At 52.3% G+C, this 21,652-nt stretch overlaps 1 protein-coding gene across 1 annotated transcript; it reads right to left on the minus strand.

Annotated features, from left to right (window-relative positions):
• Positions 1-172: 172 nt before the first annotated feature.
• Positions 173-21,622, minus strand: arfgef3 (ARFGEF family member 3). Its single transcript, XM_084667335.1, is given in 38 exon segments — positions 173-1,145; positions 1,299-1,894; positions 1,897-2,263; positions 3,386-3,719; positions 4,540-4,548; positions 5,136-5,266; positions 5,592-5,723; positions 6,675-6,777; positions 6,914-7,028; positions 7,120-7,296; positions 7,692-7,820; positions 8,204-8,348; positions 8,545-8,648; positions 8,741-8,863; positions 9,115-9,256; positions 9,557-9,736; positions 9,890-10,035; positions 10,180-10,313; positions 11,450-11,746; positions 11,856-11,994; positions 12,623-12,733; positions 12,950-13,165; positions 14,032-14,139; positions 14,252-14,417; positions 14,867-15,033; positions 15,453-15,609; positions 15,830-16,613; positions 16,721-16,833; positions 17,059-17,425; positions 17,537-17,641; positions 17,792-17,876; positions 18,003-18,048; positions 18,147-18,263; positions 19,719-19,787; positions 19,984-20,115; positions 20,336-20,417; positions 20,984-21,035; positions 21,179-21,622. Coding segments are annotated over 38 exon segments (6,657 nt in total). The 5' UTR covers positions 21,264-21,622; the 3' UTR covers positions 173-953.
• Between the last annotated feature and the right edge of the window lie 30 nt (positions 21,623-21,652).

Consider the following 21,652-nt stretch of genomic DNA (forward strand, 5'->3'; position numbering starts at 1 on the left):
CGCTGGGTGGGGCTGCTGGATGGGGCTGCTGGGTGTCCAGCGCTGGGTGGGGCTGCTGGGTGGGGCTGCTGGGTGTCCAGCGCTGGGTGGGGCTGCTGGATGGGGCTGCTGGGTGTCCAGTGCTGGGTGGGGCTGCTGGGTGGGGCTGCTGGGTGTCCAGCGCTGGGTGGGGCTGCTGGGTGGGGCTGCTGGGTGTCCAGTGCTGGGTGGGGCTGCTGGGTGGGGCTGCTGGGTGTCCAGCCATCTACGATGAGACAGCCAGCGGCCAGCGACTCTCAGCCGAGGCCTGGATTAGGGTCAGTACTCTCCCACCCTCCCAGGGAGAGACAGGGTCACAGCGTAAACCCTGGGGGTAATGACCGCTTCATGGACCGACTGAGTGAGTGAGTTGCTGCCCAGCTGACTCACGGCCGCTTTGACTCATTACGGCCCCTCTGCTTCCTGTGTCCCAGTTCTAAAGCCACACTCGCTGCACTTCCAATGAACTTCTCCAACCCCCTTGGTTGGCTGGTGTAGCGTACAGTAGGATAGACGTAAGGATGGTCTGCTAGGAGTGGGCTGGATTTTTAAGCCTATAGTCATAGAGTGCAGTGTTTCTGAAGACAGACATTGTGTCATATAAGGAGTGCAATATACCAACCACCGACCAAGCACAAAGAAAGGTAAAGATGATCAGATCTGATCAGTTCATACAGTATGGCACACAATCTGATCCAAAAGCATTTCCATAAATAATACATTCTCAAGACAAATACATGAAGATACAAGGGGGACAATAAATATGTATATACGATAGTTGGTAAAAAATTGAAAAGCATTTCTAGACAGTTTTCACTGTATCAATGAGTGGATGGTAGGGATAAAGCTCACAGCATAAGAAAGCATGACTTCAATAACAGAATACTATTGGCTACGCAACACAACTCCCATTGGCCTGTGAGTCTGCCTGCCAATCACAGAATAATATCATAGACTCGCCCTACTCTCCCCAGCCACTCGCGTAGTGCCTGGCGTACGCGAGCGTCTGTCACATGACAGGTCAGCTGACTGACACAGGGGAAGAGGGCGGGCTGCAGGGCCAGGAAGGTGGAGTCAGGGAGAAGCAGAATCTGGTTCAGCACCGTCAGAACCATGTTAGTCCATGCCTGGAATGGAGAACACAAGCAGACAGGTCAGAGGTATGAACCAAGATGCAATTCTTCCCACTCTCACACCCTTACTCAGTCTCTCACACACGGACAAGCACGGAGGCACGCACCAACACGAGAAACAAACGTCCCCTCGGTCCCACCGCTCACCTGTATTTGGGCCTCAGCGTCTCTGAGGGAGACGTTGTGGGAGCTGATGGTGGACGCCGAGCGCGGCCTCTTGTCCTGTCGCAGCACCTCGGGCCCCGCGCTGACTGAGTGCCTCATGGGCCCCGGGTCCACCAGCTGCTGGGGCCTCTGGGGCGGCGCTGCAGCCACCGGTGACTCTGGAACCCGCCTGTCCCCCCCGGCGGCCATCTTGGTTTCCTTCAGGAAGACGGGGGCGTGGCTATGCTGCTGCTGCTGCTTTCTCCTCTTGTACTCCAGCATCAGCTTGCTGATGGTCTTGTCGGTGGCGATGGTGTACAGTTTGTTCCCGGCGCTCTCCCACCACTCCTTCCTCCGACCCCCCATCCCCCCCACCCCCTCCACCCCTCCCATCCCCCCTACCCCTCCCGCCGCCTCCGCCCTCCTCTCCCCCCTCAGGCTGCCCAGGCTGGTGCTGTAGGCCGGGCTTGAGGCCTCCTCCGAGGGGGTGTCCCCTGGGTGGCAGCGGGAGCCGTCCTCGGAGGGGGTCCCTCTCCCGGACAGCCCCCCGCTGGTGGAGGGGGTGGAGGTTTCGGAGGGGAAGAGGGGCAGGAAGAAAGGGGATCTCCCCCTCCACCCGCTCTGGGCACGGGGGTCTGGTCCAGACTGCTCTCCAGGTCCAGGTGCATCTGGATGTAGCTGTTGCAGAGGTCCAAGCACAGCTTGTGGAGCCTCTTGACCAGCCAGGCCCAGTCGGCGCTGCCCAGGGGGGCCACGCTCAGAGAGGGGATCTGGGCACGCCACTGGCGCTTGTCCCGCCCCCGCGGCGGGCTCACCTGGGCTGTCTCCTCGAAGATGTCCTCGTCCTCCGAGGACGCCGAGCCGGGGTGGGAGGAGTCGGAGCCGCCCTCTTCCTCCTCGTACAGTATCTTCTTCACGTGGACGGCCGTCATGTTGTCCTGCTGGCTCAGAGTGGCACACAGCAGCGCCTGGAAGGAGGACAGGAGGAAGAGGACAGGAGGAAGAAGACAAGAGGAAGAGGACAGGTGGAAGAGGACAGGAGGAAAAAGACAAGAGGAAGAGGACAGGTGGAAGAGGACGGGAGGAAGAGGACAGGAGGAAGAGGACGGGAGGAAGAGGACAGGAGGAAGAGGACAGGAGGAAGAAGACAGGAGGAAGAGGACAGGACGAAGAGGAAGGAAGGAAGAGGACAGGAGGAAGAAGACGGGAGGAAGAGGACAGGAGGAAGAGGACAGGAGGAAGAGGACAGGAGGAAAAGGACAGGACGAAGAGGAAGGAAGGAAGAGGACAGGAGGAAGAAGACGGGAGGAAGAGGACAGGAGGAAGAGGACAGGACGAAGAGGACGGAAGGAAGAGGACAGGAGGAAGAGGACGGAAGGAAGAGGACAGGAGGAAGAGGACAGGAGGAAGAGGACGGGAGGAAGAGGACGGGAGGAAGAGGACAGGAGGAAGAGGACAGGAGGAAGAGGACGGGAGGAAGAAGACGGGAGGAAGAGGACGGGAGGAAGAGGACGGGAGGAAGAGGACGGGAGGAAGAAGACGGGAAGAAGAGGACAGGAGGAAGAGGACAGGAGGAAGAGGACAGGACGAAGAGGACAGGACGAAGAGGACGGAAGGAAGAGGACAGGAAGAATAGGACAGGAGGAAGAAGACAGGAAGAAGAAGACGGGAGGAAGAGGACAGGAGGAAGAGGACAGGAGGAAGAGGACAGGAGGAAGAGGACGGGAGGAAGAAGACGGGAGGAAAAGGACAGGAGGAAGAGGACAGGAGGAAGAGGACAGGAGGAAGAAGACGGGAGGAAGAGGACAGGAGGAAGAAGACGAGAGGAAGAGGACGGAAGGAAGAGGACAGGAGGAAGAGGACAGGAGGAAGAAGACGGGAGGAAGAGGACAGAAGAAGAAGACGGAAGGAAGAGGACAGGAGGGCGAGATGAGAGGATGAGTGTGAGCCAAAGCAATCAGATTCCATAGTCACAGTTTTTACTGGATAAAAACAGCATTTTTAGTTACATGACAAAGACCAGATTTGGTCTGCACCCCCACATTCTCTCCTGTCCTGGCTACTGCCTGCCACCTACACTGCCAGCCTACCTGGAAGTATATGTTAAAGCTCATGGCGGACTGGCGGTACAGGTTGGCGGCACCACACACGCCAGACACCTTCATCAGCAGGTACTTGAGGCCTGGGCGCGTGTCAAAGTCCCGGGCGGTCCGGTACGAGTCCAGCAGCAGGTCGAAGATGATGGCCAGGTTGGTCATGGAGACATAGCGCAGGAAGCCGGCCGGCTTGGGGTCAGAGGTCACGGGCGTGACCCTATCCTGACCCTCAGGCTGTTTGACAAACTCTTCCAGTAGGATGTCATACAGGTTCTGGAGCAGGACTTGGTGGGACAGCAGGCTCACCACGATAGTCCGGAACGGGATCCTTGTTTGGGGGAGGGAACACACACACACACACCACAAATGCTTAGAAAGCTAACATCCTGGTTCACTTTATGTCTGACTTGATCTGCAAGGTCAACCAGAAAGGGTCAACTGGACTGACGTGCTGCTATGATGGAAAGGAGCTGGGTCTAGTGATGAAGAGCTGCCTGGACATATCTGTTTGAGTGCGGACCCAGCTTGGATGGGAAGGCCTTTTCAGCTGCTCAGCATGCACTTGATTGATCAAGGTTGGTGTTCTGGACGAGGCAAGGTGAGACCAACTCTTGTGGGCAGGGACCCAGGTCTGCCTCTGTTTACTGCAGGATCATTCAATCAGATCTGTACTACGAGTGCCGAGTACAGCACTGAGATATACATCTACATATGCGGGTCCACAACACTTTCAGCTTACTGTGCCATCAAGTTCTACAAGCAATCTTTAATCTAACACACAGCTTTGTTCATGGACGAGCAGCGTAATATTAGACATTCTGGGAACAGTACTAGAGACAGCTTGTTTCTCGCGCTGTCAGATACCCTTGTGGCTATAATCCTGAAGAGACTGATCAAAGTACAGTATATTATAGTCCAGAAAAGTAAGGCTCTTTTGTCATTTACAGAAACATTGTTTGAGAATATCAATCCTGATTATCCCAAGGACCATCTGCTGTTTATGTGTGTATGTTTATGTGTGTGTGTGTGTGTGTGTTGGGACAGACCAGGCCTGTTGTAGGGTGACATATGGCACTGACATACAGGTGGGTACAGATGTTTTGTAAAAATGAATAACAGAAAATATGATGTCATTGTAATACTCTTACCCAATTTTCCTGATGCATGTGAAAGAAGAAAACAGACAGAGGGGAGAGAGAGAGTTGAAGAAGATCAGGGGAACTTCATTCTTGCTTTGCATAACATTCCTTAAATGTACACCCAGGGGGAAAGAAACAGAAAAACAGAGAGAGACAGAGAGAGATAGAGACAGAGAGAGATAGAGACAGAGAGAGATAGAGACAGAGAGAGATAGAGACAGAGAGAGATAGAGACAGAGAGAGATAGAGACAGAGAGAGATAGAGACAGAGAGAGATAGAGACAGAGAGAGAGAGAGACAGAGAGAGATAGAGACAGAGAGAGATAGAGACAGAGAGAGATAGAGACAGAGAGAGATAGAGACAGAGAGAGATAGAGACAGAGAGAGATAGAGACAGAGAGAGATAGAGACAGAGAGAGATAGAGACAGAGAGAGATAGAGACAGAGAGAGATAGAGACAGAGAGAGATAGAGACAGAGAGAGATAGAGACAGAGAGAGATAGAGACAGAGAGAGATAGAGACAGAGAGAGATAGAGACAGAGAGAGATAGAGACAGAGAGAGATAGAGACAGAGAGAGATAGAGACAGAGAGATCCTTGCCCACCTTTTCTGGGTGTGACCATTGGACTGCTGTTCCGCCGGCAGCTCTATGATGAGCACGCAGGACTGAGCATGCTCAAAGCCCTCCTTGTTGTTGGGGGTCTTGGGGGAGCACTGAGTGTCGAGCATGAAGACCTTGGAGAGGAGCGAACAACACTGGGTCATAGTTCTGCTCCTCTGGTAACTTCGAGGCAGTACTACAATAGTAATGTTGAGCTGCAGTGTGCAGTGTGCAGTGTATAGTGTGCAGTGTGCAGTGTGCAGTGTATAGTGTGCAGTGTATAGTGTGCAGTGTGCAGTGTGTAGTGTATAGTGTGCAGTGTATAGTGTGCAGTGTGCAGTGTATAGTGTGCAGTGTGCAGTGTATAGTGTGCAGTGTATAGTGTGCAGTGTGCAGTGTGCAGTGTGCAGTGTGCAGTGTATAGTGTGCAGTGTGCAGTGTGCAGTGTGCAGTGCGGACCTGCTGGGCCATGGCTCTGATCCTCCAGTACTCTGCCTCAGCAGCGGGGGAATGAGAAGGAGCTGCCAACTTCACCTCACAGGCGTCCCCAGAGAAACTGTCTGAACCACTACGGAAGCATGCAAGCAGGTTCTGCAACGAGACACAAACACACACACACACGATAACATGGTTAGGCTGAAGCACTCACACAAAGTTCCTTTCATGGAACCTTTTTCAACGGGACAGTGAAAGTCGTTCACATGGAATTGGTCGTTTCTATAAGTGGATGATGAGTCTGACCTCATCTCTAAAAGGATCACCGAGAAATTCACAGTACGTGACGCGCACTTGAATTGCAATATGACTAACAACTATGACATAACCCCTCCACTGAGATCAGATGTTAATATGACTGAAGAACATACAGCATGTCCGAAGATTAAAACTCCACATCAACAATAGCACTGGTAGTTAACACAGATAACACACGCAGTGTATTCTCCTGCACTCGAGAGGTTCGGTAATCCCCCCCGTTAGGTCAAACGCTGCGTTACGAGCACGTAAAGCTCCCCTCTATGTCAATAAACATATGCATGTTCCCCTGTTGAACTGACCCCCCCCCTCTCTCTCTAAGCTTTGTGTAAAAAAAAAAAAAAAAAAAAAAGGCTAGCACACGCTAAGCTGTAAAGAAGATTATATCTGTGAGATATTAAAGCACAACTGTGCCAGGGGGCCTCACCATATGTGGTGGCACCATTGCTCACAGACATCACATAACCGCAGCATAAGGACCAGCGCTGCCCGGGGCAATGCATAGGGATATACTGTCACACAAAGGCCCATTTTATACGTACACAAATCCATACTTTTGCTGTGTTCGAATCAATGGTTATTATTGTTATGTCTGTCGCTGCTGGAGCTCAATGGATCATGTTGTGAAAGTATTAGAGTACCAAGCCGAGCAGGGTTTTGACATCAGGTTTCTCCCGTACTGTAGGTCTAAACAAGCCTGGATTACAACATTACAAAGCAACGTCAACGGACCCATCTGACCTCAGAAAAGCAGGGTGGCACAGTGTGTGTGTGTGTGTGTGCTTTTACCTTGACAGGCTCCAAGGTGGCAGAGAAGGCGTCTTGAAGAGCACAGCATGCCAGCCTCCACATCTCCTCAGTGAAGACAGGCCCGACAGTAACCAACACATACCTGACACACACACACACACACACACACACACACACACAGTTACATGGAATCAGTCTGAAAGGTCACTCAGACAACAACCGGTAGACTGAGTGGATGCATGCATGCATGAGTGCGTGTGTGTGTGCGTGTGTTTCACCTGATGCAGGAGCAGCCTACTCTGGAGATGGTTTCAGCAGGCTCAGCGACGCAGGCAACCAGCAGCTTGAACAGATCCTTCAGCATCAAGTTGATCAGGTTCTCATAGCCAATATCTAGAGTGGTTTACAGGCACACATTTTAAGTGATGAGGGCTGGCGCGGCACACATCTTATCCAGTGGTCAGGCGTGACGTGGGCGCTGTACCTGCGTGAATGAAGCTGTTGACATGCTCCACCACCAGCTCGCAGCACAGGCCGATGGCGTGCTTGAAGTTAGCCGCCGCCACGTCCCAGTAGGAGTGGTCGCCGTGGCTACGTTGGAGCCACAGTGACATCACTGGGAGGAGGAGCTGGATGACAGAGAAAATGGCAAAACCGGGCCCTGGAGAGGAAGTGAAAGACATGGTCACACTCAGATGTTAAATGACCTGCCCTTCACCGCAGGTTTCTCAGGATAGTATGGACAGTGTGCATCTCCGTATCCCTGTCTGTCTGTCTCTGTCTGTCTGTCTGTGCCTGTCTGGTTCTGTCTGCCTGTCTCTGTCTGCCTGGCTCTGTCTGCCTGGCTCTGTCTGCCTGGCTCTGTCTGCCTGGCTCTGTCTGCCTGGCTCTGTCTGCCTGTCTCTGTCTGCCTGTCTCTGTCTGTCTGTCTCTGCCTGTCTGTCTCTGCCTTCCTGTCTCTGCCTGCCTGTCTCTGCCTGCCTGTCTCTGCCTGTCTGGCTCTGCCTGTCTGGCTCTGCCTGTCTGTCTCTGCCTGTCTGTCTCTGCCTGTCTGACCTGGTACGTGTGTGACCTCTCGCAGGAGGGTGAAGAGCAGCTCCAGGGTGGGGGGCTGGTGCTGCCGAGGGCAGGTGGACACAGCTGCAGTCAGCTGCTCCAGCAGCAGGATCCACACCTGCATTAGACCTGAAGAGGCAGGGAGGGAGGACAGCTGCTTAGGAAGGAGTGGAGAGAGGAGGAGAAGAGAAGAGGTGAGGAGAGAGGAGGAGAGAGGAGGAGAGAGGAGGAGAGGTGAGGTGAGGAGAGAGGAGGAGAGAGGAGGAGAGGTGAGGTGAGGAGAGAGGAGGAGAGGTGAGGTGAGGAGAGAGGAGGAGAGAGGAGGAGAGGTGAGGTGAGGAGAGAGGAGGAGAAGAGAAGAGGTGAGGTGAGGAGAAAGAAGACGTGAGGAGAGAGGAGGAGAGGTGAGGAGGAGAGGTGAGGAGAGAGGAGGAGAGGTGAGGAGAGGTGAGAGGAGGAGAGGAGAGGTGAGGAGGACAGGAAAGAACAGGAAGGGAACATCAGACTGTCACCTGTGTCGTCGTCAAACTCAGCTAGGACACAGTCCATGCCATCCTCACTGTTCACCGACCTCTCCTGCGCTCTCAGTGGCAGGCTGGCCAGACGCGCCCCCAGGAACACAGGCTTGCAAGGCATCTTGTAGATGTTGGCCAGCAGCTATGAATCAAAACGTATTTTCTTACTCAAAGCATCCCATTCACTTAAAGCCACATCAAGGTATGTGTACTTGCAATGGTCATTCTTATAGTAACAGATATCTGGTCTATTTGAATTCAGTCAGAAAAGAGGGAGTCGTTTTAATGTGGCACCCGTAAGAAACTGATGTGATGGACTTGAGGGCAATGGTTCCTACCTGCGAACACTTCCTTAGGTAGTCCAGTGCAGGCAGGCAAAGGTCTGTGGAGCTGTGTGTGGAGGCATTGATGCAGTCTCCTATTTCCTTATAGTCCACTTCTCCTGGAGGAACAGACACAGTCTTATACACACATACACACCACACAAACACACACAATATGGACTTGAAAGATACCTTTCAGTACCTGACTCACCTAAGCCTTTGACAAACTTCATAAGGCACATGATGTAGTCTGTGGCTGCATTGGCAAACACCTGGATGTTGTCTGTGTTGATGAAGGCTTCAAACACATCAAACACTGGGGCCTGGGACTTGCCTGGTTTACACACACACACACACAAAGTAGAGGGTCAGATCCTGAACCAACCAGGGGGCATAATTAGTCCTTAGAGCTGGTCCTTATGGGGTCTTTTGTCTCTTGATATTGAGGGCACTCCAGGACTCTATCCATATGAAGGGACAGTTGAACTTGCTCCAGTTCTTCTTATTTTGTCCCAAACTATTTATGCATTTTAAAGTATCATATGGCATGTGGAGTACATTCATGGAGTATTACTTTATACTAACCCATGGAGTATTCTCCTATCAGATAGTCTTTGGTGTCAGTCTTGTTGCCATGGACGGTTCGGAGCGCGCTGAACAGAGGCCTCCACCCAGACAGGATCAGAGGGGAGCACATCTCCACCACCTCCCCGATGGACGTCACCACCTGGGCAACACAAACAACACAAATATGGGCATATTTGTCTTTGTTAATGTTGGTGTGTGTCTATGAGTGAGTCAGGTGGCTGAGAGGTTAGGGAATCGGGCTAGTAATCCGAAGGTTTCCAGTTCGATTCCCGGCTGTGCCAAATGACGTTGTGTCCTTGGGCAAGGCACTTCACCCTACTTGCCTTGGGGGGAATGTCCCTGTACTTACTGTAAGTTGCTCTGGATAAGAGCGTCTGCAAAATGTCTAAATGTTTGTGTGTACACGTGTGTGTTCCGACCACAAGTGTGTGTTGCTGACCTGGTCCTGCACGTCCTCGTCACACAGCTCCAGCTGCATGATGTGCTCAAAGGGACGGAACAGCGCCTCGTTGAAGTGAAAGTGTGGAAGCTCCGCCCAGCTGGTCAGGACCTCGGTCAGGACGTCATGAAGGAAGGACACGGCCTTCTGGGAAACGTGACGCTCCTTGTGGCACGCAGCCTGGGGCAACCGGACAGATGGGAGAGAAGAAGATGTTATCGTTCACGATCAGGTTTCAAGGACAATTAGTTTCCTGTGTGCGCGTGTGTGTGTGTGTGTTTGTGAGACATTGAGGTTGAGGCTTCCCACATAAGGAGAACTGCAGTACCCTACCTCCACCAGGTGTGGCGCCACCACGCTCCAGGCCCTCATCATGTGCAGGAGAGGTCTGCTCTTGTTCCTGACGATGCGCAGCATGGCCTCTCCCAGGCGGAACAGGTGCAGGGCACTCTGTCTGTCCAAGGTGGACCTGGCCTCGCCTGCAGCAAGACAGGCAGGAAAACAGTCAGGCCCTCGTACACACACAGACAGGTGAACTAAAACCACTGACGGTATTACTGGAAGTGGGAGTCGTCACAACGTTTTCTGCTGTTAGACGCAGAGCATGGATGCAGTTGTGGTACCTGGCATGGCCAGAGAGTAATCTCCCGTCTCTGTGACCATGTAGAAGAGCTGCGACTGGGACGCTCTCCTCAGCTGGTGTAGGAAGCCCACCAGGGCTACGAGGTTCAGCTTGGTGGCAGCTTCCTCAAACAGCCTGAACACAGACACGCATGCACACACACACACACACACTCATTAGGACACAACATCCACCTACTTGTAAGTCTATGAGCCAAATGGTATTATCAAAGAGTACTTTGGGGCGATGGACTACTTTTTGAAGAATTACAGAAAAGTTTTGATCAGTTCTTAATCTGACTCGACCCATCAATAAAAATGGGGGGAAACTAGAAATGCTGAGTTCATCGCAAGCTAATTACACAGCTACATCCAGTAATGCATTAGTGCTTTGGTGGTCCTACATTTGGCCTCCAGAACATCTGTCATATAGAAGAGGTTTTATTCTTTCTTCTAAAAGCAGCCCAGAGGTTATGTAAGCGCAGCAGGCCAGGGAAGGCCAGGCAAGGGCAGGGCTTAGTCAGAATGGACTGTGCTGCCCTTTCTGAATATCTGGCCAAAGCCCCATCACTAGGACAAACATGTGACTGATTCTTGATCTGGAATCGTCAAGAAAAGCCACGGTTGGCTTTCAACTATCTCAGCCCATCCATGTCCCACCACTCAGAAATATGCTATAACTTCAGTAACTTTCCCCTCCTACTTCTTTGCATTATAGGAGATATGGTGTGAATGCTTCAGTTATTTAAAAGTAAAATGTATATATATATATTTGATATAATATTTGAGTAAAGAATAGCTTTTCACTAGCAAACGCCACGTATCATTGTAAGAAAATATTCAAAAGACAGAATTCTATTATTAAAGTGACATGATTCGGTACTGGTGTTGGTGCGACACATGCATGACGTACAATCTGGTAAAAGCAAATTGTACAGTAATATACCGCCCCCTGGTGGCAACACACTCAACACACAAATCCACAATACTAGACTACAACTCCATCAAAAAAGTCAAAGGATTCATATTGCCAACGAAACAGGATGTCAAAGTTATAAAAGTCAAAACTCAGATAGTGTCTTACATACTGTAATCAGCACTCAAGTGCACCACACAGAATTGGAAACTCCTTAGTGCCCTACAAAGTGTGCACTCCTCAGTGCCCTACAAAGTGTGCACTCCTTAGTGTCCTACAAAGTGTGCACTCCTCAGTGTCCTACAAAGTGTGCACTCCTCAGTGTCCTACAAAGTGTGCACTCCTCAGTGTCCTACCGGTCAGCCTGAGTGGACAGGGAGCAGACAGCCTTTGCAGCGCTGGTGCCGGTCATCAGGCTCCCGCTGCGTGCGTCCAGACCTTTCCCCCTGCTGCTCTCTCTCAACAGCTCCTGGATGGAAAGGGGCTGGATGACGGGCTGGCTCAGGCCCAGCTCTGTTGCCTCCCCACAGGCTTCGCCACTCAACTCCAGCCCCAGGTCTACGGCCTGCTGGGCCTGGGTGATGGACATGGTGGGCTGGGAGGAGCCGTCACTGAAGTGGGTGTGTTCTAGGGAGCTGACATACTCGCTCACCCTGAGACAGAGAGAGAAAGGGAAAGAGATTGATAAAAGAGAGAAGAGGAATTAATAAATGGTCAATAATGCTGCCCTGCCCTGCTCTGCCCTGCCCTCTGGGGGTGTACCTGAAGATGTGAGGCCAGCAGTCCTGGTTGTGGCTGCCCATCTCCAGGCCCACGTTGAGGATGGCGTCCATGCAGAGAACATGAGCCGTGTGCAGGCGTACTCCCTGAGGGCGGCTCATCTGCTCCAGGCGCTGCTTGACTGGGAACACACACACGCCTGTTACGTTTTTATTGTCAGGTGCACAGAACAACACAAGGTCAGACTGGGCACACAATAAATATTTTTTTATTTATTATTATTTTATAAAAACAATAAATGTTCAGTTGATAGGCCAAATTTGGCGAAGCCCACTTCATACATTTCAATGTCACTCTAGACTACACGCAAGCTTTTAACAAAACAACGACCCTGGAGCTCTGCTCAAGCGTTGACGGCAATGAAAATCAGGAATGTTACCTTTATGAGCGCCCCAAAAAGGGGCAGTTTTACATTTAAACACAAATGGCTTGATTAAATTGTTAAAATGGACAACAGCGATGGCCCAGGTGGGCTGGTGAAGCTGATATATTTAGCTACAAAGAAGCTAGCGGAGTTCTCAGCAAACTTTGCTTACTGAGTACTGAGGTTTGGCCTCAGACAGATATCTATTTGCTCAGTGCGGGAAAAAATTAGAGGGAACATTGCTGGGTACTGAAATTCTTGGGACAAGACACCGCAAGGCAACCTGGCATAACATAACATATATAACATATATGAGCTGTGTGTGAGAGAGAGAGAGGGAGAGAGAGGGAGGTATGGAGGGAGGGAGGGTGTTTCCTTTTGGTACCTTGTGTTATGGCATCTCCCGACTCGCCCCCCTCCCTGTCCTCTCTCTCCTCCTGCACACAGGACGCTGCGGCCATCTGGGCCAGAGCAGAGGCACAGTTGGCAGCCACACCTGAGGAACACACACACACACACACACAACATGTCGTTGTCACCCTCATTTACTTATGAACACATTTGACGGCAGAGGAGTACACAAGATCAGCTGTGTTGAGAGAAGAGGCACAGCTGTGTTTGGTGAACGACCGGTGATGTTAACCCCTGGACCCGGGCCAAAGCACACAGTCGCCGTCAGGCTATGCAGGGCTGTGCTGCCTCCGACTCTCACCCAGAGCGCAGCTCAGCGCGGCGGCCTTGCGCAGGCCGTCCAGGCTGAGGCAGATGGTGTCTCTCTCCCGCTGGCTCTGCTCCTTCACCCCCTCCGCTCCCAGGATGAAGGCCAGCCCCTTGGTGCTGCCCGCCATGCGGCCCGTCAGCGGCGTGGACAGAGTGTCCATCAGGTTCTTCCACACGCCAGTCAAGATGTAGCGGGCAAACACCTTGCCTGGAATGGACACGCACGTACATATACACACACATGGGACAGCCGGACATTCAGGGTAAGGATTTTGACCACAGTATGTATGGAAATGCTCTCAACACCCTCCATAGATGTACATGACCGTCTATACACAATAACACCCTGCCTAATCCTAACACCTGCGCACAAATGCGGAGCTGCAATGCCCTTCTACTGCCAGACAGCAGAGAGTGAGTGTACAGTGCAGGACTTGGCCAGAACAGGTCTATGAGGGCTGGCTGGGGCGGTGTTTACACACCTCCCCCCAGTCAGAGCTCAGAGGTTTAGAACAGAGTGCGAGCCAACATTCATCCTCTGTTTGCTCCCAGTCACTCCTAATATCAGCACACATGGTCACCTCATCATTACATCAGGGTCCTCCCTGCTGTAGGTCTGGGTAGCCCTAATTATTTTACAAAATGATCATTGGTAATGCGACCCGCATGCCTCTGTTCCTGCTTGGTCCATCCCTGCCTAGCAGCCTGGCTGTCGCTCTGGCTCCCTGACAGATGAGGGAACGGTTGCCTGGGTAACCGGGCAGGGTAGCTTTGTTACCAGTGATGGTAGTGGGGGGGGGGGGGGGAAGAGAGAGAGAGAGAGAGAGAGAGAGAGAGAGAGAGAGAGAGAGAGAGAGAGAGAGCGCGAGAGAGCAGGTGCTGCTGGGACTGAAGCCCCCCCTCCATCCCTCCCCCTTAAAGCAGAGCTAATGAAAGCATCCCTCATGCCCAGTCCCTCATCCATCCATTATTCTCTCCCTCTCCTGATACCACACAGAGAACAGAATCCTTTGTTCTCTTTATAGAATGGAACAGAACCCACATATGTTGCTGCCCCACTGGTCAAGCCTGTACCTGCCATGATGGAGTCACTGCCTGCCCTGTCACAGCTGAAGGGAGACTGGGATGAAGCCTTCCGGATCAGCTGCCCTCCAATGGCACTGCTGCCCAGACCATCGATGTCTGAGCAAACACAAAATACATTTGAACATCGACAAGTATTCCATGACATGATATACAATTGACCTTCACCTGTAGAACAATCAGAGACAGGTGTGTGTGAGTGAGGGAGTACCTGTGAGCATGGTGATGAGGGGCAGGCTGTGGTCCTCTGGAGCGCCCCAGTAGCCAGCCTCCCCCAGCAGGTTCCGGTCCAGTACCTGGTTGTAGAGCTCCTCTATCCAGGCCTGGGAGAGGACCACCAGGACCCCGCTGCTCTGGATCAGACGCACAAACTCCTTCTGCAGGGGGGCAGGAGGCAGGGGCTCACACTGGGAGCCGGCAAAGACCGAGGTCTTCCAGTGCTCTCCGCGGAATGGAGTCTGCACGGCCCAAAAGTAATAAACCCCCTCCCCTACTCCCCCACCCCCTCCCCTCTTTACCTCCACCCTCCTCTTCCACCCCCCACCCCCCTCACAGCACCCCCCCCCCCACCCCCTTCCCTCTTTACCTCCACCCTCCTCTTCCACCCCCCACCCCCTCCCCTCCTCCCCCACCCCCTCCCCTCCCCTCCTCTCCTCCCCCACCCCCTCCCATCCCATCCCCTCCTCCCCCACCCCCTCCCCTCTTTACCTCCACCCTCCTCTTCCACCCCCCACCCCCCTCCCCCACCCCCTCCCCTCTTTACCTCCACCCTCCTCTTCCACCCCCCACCCCCCTCACAGCACCCCTCCTCCCCCGCCCCGCTCACCAGGCTGACCAGGGCGGGCACGGTTCTCCTGCGGTAGTAGTCGCAGCAGCAGAGCTTCAGGCTGAGCAGCAGGGCGTAGTAGGAGACCAGGTAGAGGCCGTCGGCGTTCATCAGGGCCTGGCAGCTCAGGCTCTCCCCGCCCTCGAAGCCTGGCGAGTGGATGCCCCCTGGAGAGAGGCGGGGCGCAGAGGACCAGAGAAGACACCATGGAACCTAGTCTGAAAAGACCAACACTCAGCAGTACACGTCTTATCATGATTTCAGATGGCGTCTGTCTGAGACAAGCAAACGAAACTGGATCCATTTTGGTCACTTAAGTGTCAGATGGCCACTATGTCAGCTAAAGGAATCCAATTAAAAAAGTATTAGTGTTGTGATAGATGTCGACAACATTGCTACCAAGCAGGATGAGACCAGTGATCGTGTGGGCCGTGTGAAACTAAAGCGCACCAACAGCATTGTTCTCCCACTCCTGCAGTGTTGACCGTAACTACCTAAAGTAAACACACTGGGTTTGTTTAATATAGACTACTGGGCCACACCCTTAAGGCAGCAGTTACTATACAGTTTACAGAGGGTGTCTCACCAGCCTGCAAACCAGAGCAAAAGGTGGAGGAGAAGTTCTGGAGGGAAGTGTCCACGTCAGTGGTGCTGCCCATGCCAAGCAGGCGTGGCAGCAGGGCCACCAGGGATTGGACGAACAGACGAGAACTCTGCTGGTCCGCTTCCTGGTTTCTCAGCAGCTAGAGTAGAGGAGAACAGAGATAAGTCTATCTGTTGTAGACGTTTACCAAAAGGTAGAACATTTTACTGCGTGTCCAAAAACAATCGCTACAACGGGTTGCAATGTCATTTTACTGTTGAGCTGTCTTGCAAACAGAATCTCATGACAGAAGAGTATCTATGGTTTGAGAGGGATTGGGTTGGAATGGTTCGAGGGGTCCGAGGATAGTCGCTTCTGACCTTGAGAGACAGGGCAGCGGTGCGGAGGGAGCGGTGTCCAGGACAGTCCCGCGGCGTCTGTTCCTCGTCCGCCAGAGAGCAGTTGTCCGAGCCCATGTCCGACACGTCAGACCTTCCGGAATCCTTCTCCGCGGCCATGGAGTACTGGTCACACGAGTCGAACTCCGTCCGCGACAGCTCCTGCTCGTCCACGCTGAAGTTGCTCTCGCTGTAGCGCGACCCGTGTGACCGCGCCCTCGACTCCACCGACAGGAAGTTGGTGATGTCGGGGTAGACAAGGGCGTGGCTTCGCTGGACCACGTCTGGCGGTGCCCCCACCCCTGGCTCCACCCCCTGCTCTCTGGTACAGGCCGGCAGGTCAGGGTCGGCCTCCTGACCGCAGGAAGAGGGCGAGGGCAGACGTGGCTCCTCCCCGCACTCCTCCGGAGTGGTCTGACCCAACTCCCCCTCCAGAGTGGTCTGGCCCGTCTCTGTGGTAACGCTGATGCTGATGTCAGGGCTGCGTTCAGGGGCGGTGGGCTCCCACGGAGCGTGCTCAGAGGACAGGACGCGGCGCTGCCACTGGAAGTCGGCCTCGTTGATCTCCATAGACTCCCGCGTGGACTCCGCCCCTTCCTTTAGGTCATCCAATCGGCGAAGCAGCAGGCGGGCTTGTTCGGACTGCAGGCCCCGCCCATGAGACAGCTCGTCCAGAGCTCCGAGCAGGGCGCATGCACAGGACACGGACGAGTAGCAAGCCTCGATGCCCCCCTTCACACACGCCTCCGTCATGCCATCCATTACCCTGAGAAGGACACGGGATTATAGACGATAAACACAGACATATACAACACTGTACCTACGTATCGACGTCTGGTGCAACCGTCTGGGTTCTCTAGCAGTGCGGCTCACAGTTTGAGCAGGTCCAGGTGGGACTTCCTCTTTGAGAAGGAGCGCTTCCTGGTCTCCGGCTCTGTGACATAGGGACCTGCCAGGTCAAACAGGCGCTGGGGACTGCCTAGGATCTACACACACACACACACAAACACACAAACAGGTAGGTCATTTTCAAATGAACAAGAAGCAGTGACACGAAATGTTGATGAACAGGGGAGATAAATTTGAAATGTCATGTCAATGAAAACAAAGCGTGTGAACAAAAACAACTGGGGTGTGAGATAGGAGAGAGGTGGAGGGAGTGACGAAGAAGAGGGAACGTGCATGCGCGAGTATGTGTGTGTGACCCGGACCTCCTTCATGATGCGTATGGCTTCCACGCGGTGCTGGGGCGGGGGGTAGAGCAGGATGCGGTGGTACACAGACTGCAGCACAGGCTTCATGGACTCCACACAGCCCACCAACCGAACCAGCTCCGCTGCAATGTAGCAGATGGTGCGCACCACCGGGGCAATCCTGGCGGGGGCGCTGGAGGAGCAGCCCGAGCCCCGACCCTGGTCAGACACCCCACCCTGGGAGAGTTCCACCTCCCCAAGACCCCCGGAGCTGTACCCCCCTGCCACTCCTCCTGCACCGCCCCCTCCAGTGTGGGCGGAGGTTATGGTTTTGTCGTTGACTGGATTTCCCAGCAGCACCACCAGGGACGGACATAGCTGCTTCCTGGGAAAGTAAATAGATAAACACAAACAAGCTAACCACCTAGACAGTGACCTGAGGTCAGAGGATACACACTGGATATATACACAGGATGTGACATCACTGGGGCCTTACCAGATGAGGTCGGTGAAGCCCCTGTACAGATGCATTGTGGGAGGACAGCTGGAGAGCATCGAGAGGATACACTCCAGGTAGAGAAGCTGCAGCAGCTGGTTCTCACTGAGAAACAATCAAATAACACAATAAAACTTTATTGGTCATTCCTGCTGCCTCAGTAGGCAAGCCATTGTGCAAGAATGTAACACACACACACACAACAAACACAATCCTTTTTCTCACAAAGCAGTCATACACACACACAAACCGTACCTGTCAACGCCCTCTACCTTCTCACAGAAGACAGTCATCACGGTCACCACGTCCTCGCACAGAGACTGGGTGGTAGGAGACACCTCTGGAGAAGACAAAGGCACACACTGCTTTCAGGTTCATAAACACAAAGCAACAGTGTCCTTCATTGGCACGTACAGGGTCGTGAACGCCCAGTTGAAGCATTGGATTCAACACAGCAGTAGAGTACCTCTGCGCTGAAGAGGGGGCACCAAGATCTCCTCTCCGTCCGCTCCCTAGAGACGGAGGAGCGTTAATGCACAGAAAGAATATCTCAAAGCGAGAGACTGTGATCAGGAAGTGTGTGAGGGTTTAGGGGTCAGGGGTCACCGACCTCCTGTCTGTGTCGGAGCTGTAGGGTGAGATCTCCCAGGATCTGGCTGAGCGTGGCTCTCACCGCCGTGTTGATGCTACGCTGGTGACAGCTGGACATGTAGGTCTCGATACACACCTGGGACACACACACACACACAACCACAAAGGCACACAAGTGTAGGATGAAAACATGATTTGAAGTACAAATGGACCTATGTCTGACAAAGCCACTCCCTCCTGGAGAGAGGTTTCCATGGCATCAGATGTTGTCGTGGTGATCAGAAAGGGGCGGGTGGGGGGGGGGGGGGGTGAGCGTGTGAGTGTCTTCCCCTCTCCTGGCTCTAAGGTAACAGTAGAGTCAGACACAGGGCTCTTCTCTGAAAGGTCATGGGGAATTGTGCGTCAGCTCTCTCTTTTGCCCTGAGTCACCATGGAGGGGGGTGGAGGGGGGTCAGTGAAAAGGGGGGGGGGACACGTCAGCAAAGAACCAAGCTCATCAACCCCTATCTGTTCAGAGGGGGGGGGGGGTGTTGTCATGGACCTAAATTAGACCAGTGACAGGATTCTGTCAAAACAACAGCTTGGCTTAAAGCAAAGGCCTACATCGCAAATGGCTTCTACAACTCTGTCTCCAAAGCACTCCAGAATGAAAAGAGAAACTGACTGACAAAAAGGAGGCGCTTTAAACCTAGTCATGGGGATAGCTTGATATTATTCCCTGGTCTTCCCCGTCAGGTCGATGAAACATGCATTGCAAGTCTAGAGTGCTTAGACCCGTTATTGATAAGGGCTTGTGGATTGTTACTGTGAGACTCCTGGAGTTATAGTTGTTTTGAAGACTGCCCACACAGACAGATGGTAGCAGAAACACACACACACACAACGAGACATACACCTACTGTCAACACACACAAATACACACAGAACCAGACACACACTAACAGCAGATGGAGGGTCCCGAGGGGAGCAGATCCATTAACACGTCATGAAAAGGTTTTATGAGCTGTTAATGGACAACCAGTAGCCTGGCCTCAGTGGGCTGAATAACAACAGGTATCCACACCCACACACACACACACACACACACACACACACACACACACACACACACACACACACACACACACACACACACACACACACACCTCCACAGCAAATCTATCTGATAAGAGTGCAGACTGTCAGAAGAGCGAAATACTGCAAGTTCAAACTGTGCAGATTTGAAAAGTTCAGCTGTACATGTTTCAAGAGATGAATAAATGAGAGGCAAGTGGACCACCATTTCCTCACGCAACATGCTAAAGACATACGGGCCAGGGAGTGGATTGATCATCTACACACATTAATAATGTATTCGACCCATGACAAATCTCATGACATCATGGGCAGCAAGAGAACACACACTCATGCGTGCACACACACACACACACACACGCGCGAGGACTGGAGCCTCCAGATAGCTGCATCTCATTATGGCTTGTCCACTAGCTAGCCTTTGGGCAGGGTATAGAATTGTACTGAGACAGTGTTTAGTGCTATAGAATATCCAGAGCCTCAGCCTTGATCAGGTGGCGCACACACACACACTTACGTCAGCTATCCTGAGGATGGAGTCACCATTGATTTCAAAGGTGGAGGAGTAGGTGATGCACAACAGGACCTGCCAAGAGGAGACAGACACACAGACTCTTGTCACATTTGGGATTCAAACCCGCCCATCTCCCACATCGACCTGACATTGAACTGCAGCGCTTCATAGCATCATCGCTCAAAGTCTGGGAGAGATTGATGGTCTTATCACAGGCAGGCCTATGGTCATACGAGCGCTGATCCAAACAACCCTGGCTTCATCTCACCTTCATCACCTCCACCTGAAGGTCTTCGTGGAGGGAGGGGGTCACTCTGACCGCCTCTAACATCTGACTCAGCATCTGACGCTCACGCACCTCCACCCCCGCCCCCACAAAACGGTCGTCACACAGGATCTTCTACAGGAAGGAGAGAGAGCAAGAGAGAGAGAGAGAGAGAGAGAGAGAGAGGAGAGAGAGAGAGCAAGAGAGAGAGAGAGAGCGAGAGAGCGAGAGAGAGAGAGAGAGAGAGCGAGAGAAAGGGGGGGGGGGGATGTATTAATACAGATACCTGCATGCATTTCTAAGCGCCATGCCTTTATTGTAGTAGCACCAGGATCTCTAGTGGTCAGAGTGGTACCTGCATCCCAGAGAGGGCAGTCTGGGCCAGCTTGGTGCTTTTGGACTCCAGAGCCATCTGAAGAGGCAGAAGGCATCGCTCCCTGCAGCACACACACGTACACACACAGTGAGTCCCTATGCTGACTGGTCGATTAAGAATCGGAGGCACCTGACCCTTGGGGAACAGAACTTTGACTTGAATGAATTCCGTGTTGTGAGGGGTGCGTGTGTTGCTGGCATGCTGCATGCAGGCTTAGGGACATCGAAAACAGTCACACATGTTTAAGACAGTCATCGCTGTCTTAGCCTGCTAGAACTTTGGACACAGTTTTGTGTCTTCTTCTTTTCTACTGTCTTCTATTGGGTCAAAGGCAGTAGGCTACCCACTGTTGTTACACTAGAGATATTATGTAAGCATGGTTCGTGACACAGATCACAGAAACCATCATGCTTCTATGGAGAGCTCTCTTTGACATGTCTTATTAGTGTTACTGGACGTTTACTCCATGTACACAATGGGCTGCAGCTGGGCACCGCATCGCAGCTATTTGTGCACATATCACTTAATATACACGACTATTTAATCATCGTTTGGTACCTATGAAAAGTGAAATGTGTGTTGTACAGGTTATGAAATTGACAACTGACGGGAAACTCATGCTTATACCTCAGCTGAGAAGGTGGGATTTTGAAAGATCCATTTTGAGCCTGAAGGGTTTCTGTAAAATCCCAAAGAGAATTACATTGAATCAAAATATTTAGAGAAAGAACATTTTGTAGGTACGGCTTTCATTTTCTCTGACTATCAGTCACAGGTGAAATCAAAACCTCACAACATACAGGCTACTCAACACGCACTTACCACAAGCGACAACGCACGCATCACGGATCGCTTTATTTTTGTGTCCAGATGCATCTTTCTGTAGCTTCCGCAGTATTTCCTCCATGCTTAAGTCACAATATACAGTGCAGAATAGCTAACTGCGATGGTCCAGTTTACAGGTGCAGCATCCCCGTTGCCCAAAGATGATTCACCGCCAGGCCAGTGATGCAAAGCGAGCGTCAAATCCGAGGTGCGGCGAAGAGGAAGTGAAAAACTGATTAGCCGTTATTTGCCAGTCCATGCATTCGAAATGTTAGACCGAAATGAAAACATTGTAAGACCATATTTTTTTCCACCAGACTGCTTGGATTCGTAGTTTATATATCATCCTTCTCTACGGGTCTTCATTTAAGTCAAAATATAGTCCGATTCATATACCCTTCGCGGTGAATATCCAGAACTTGTGAAAACATGGACGTAGATCTTATGGAAAAAGACTGGACTGGGTCGCAT

This window comes from Hypomesus nipponensis, chromosome 11 (assembly GCF_054491055.1).
Source record: "Hypomesus nipponensis isolate SF chromosome 11, ASM5449105v1, whole genome shotgun sequence".
Lineage (NCBI taxonomy): Eukaryota > Metazoa > Chordata > Actinopteri > Osmeriformes > Osmeridae > Hypomesus > Hypomesus nipponensis.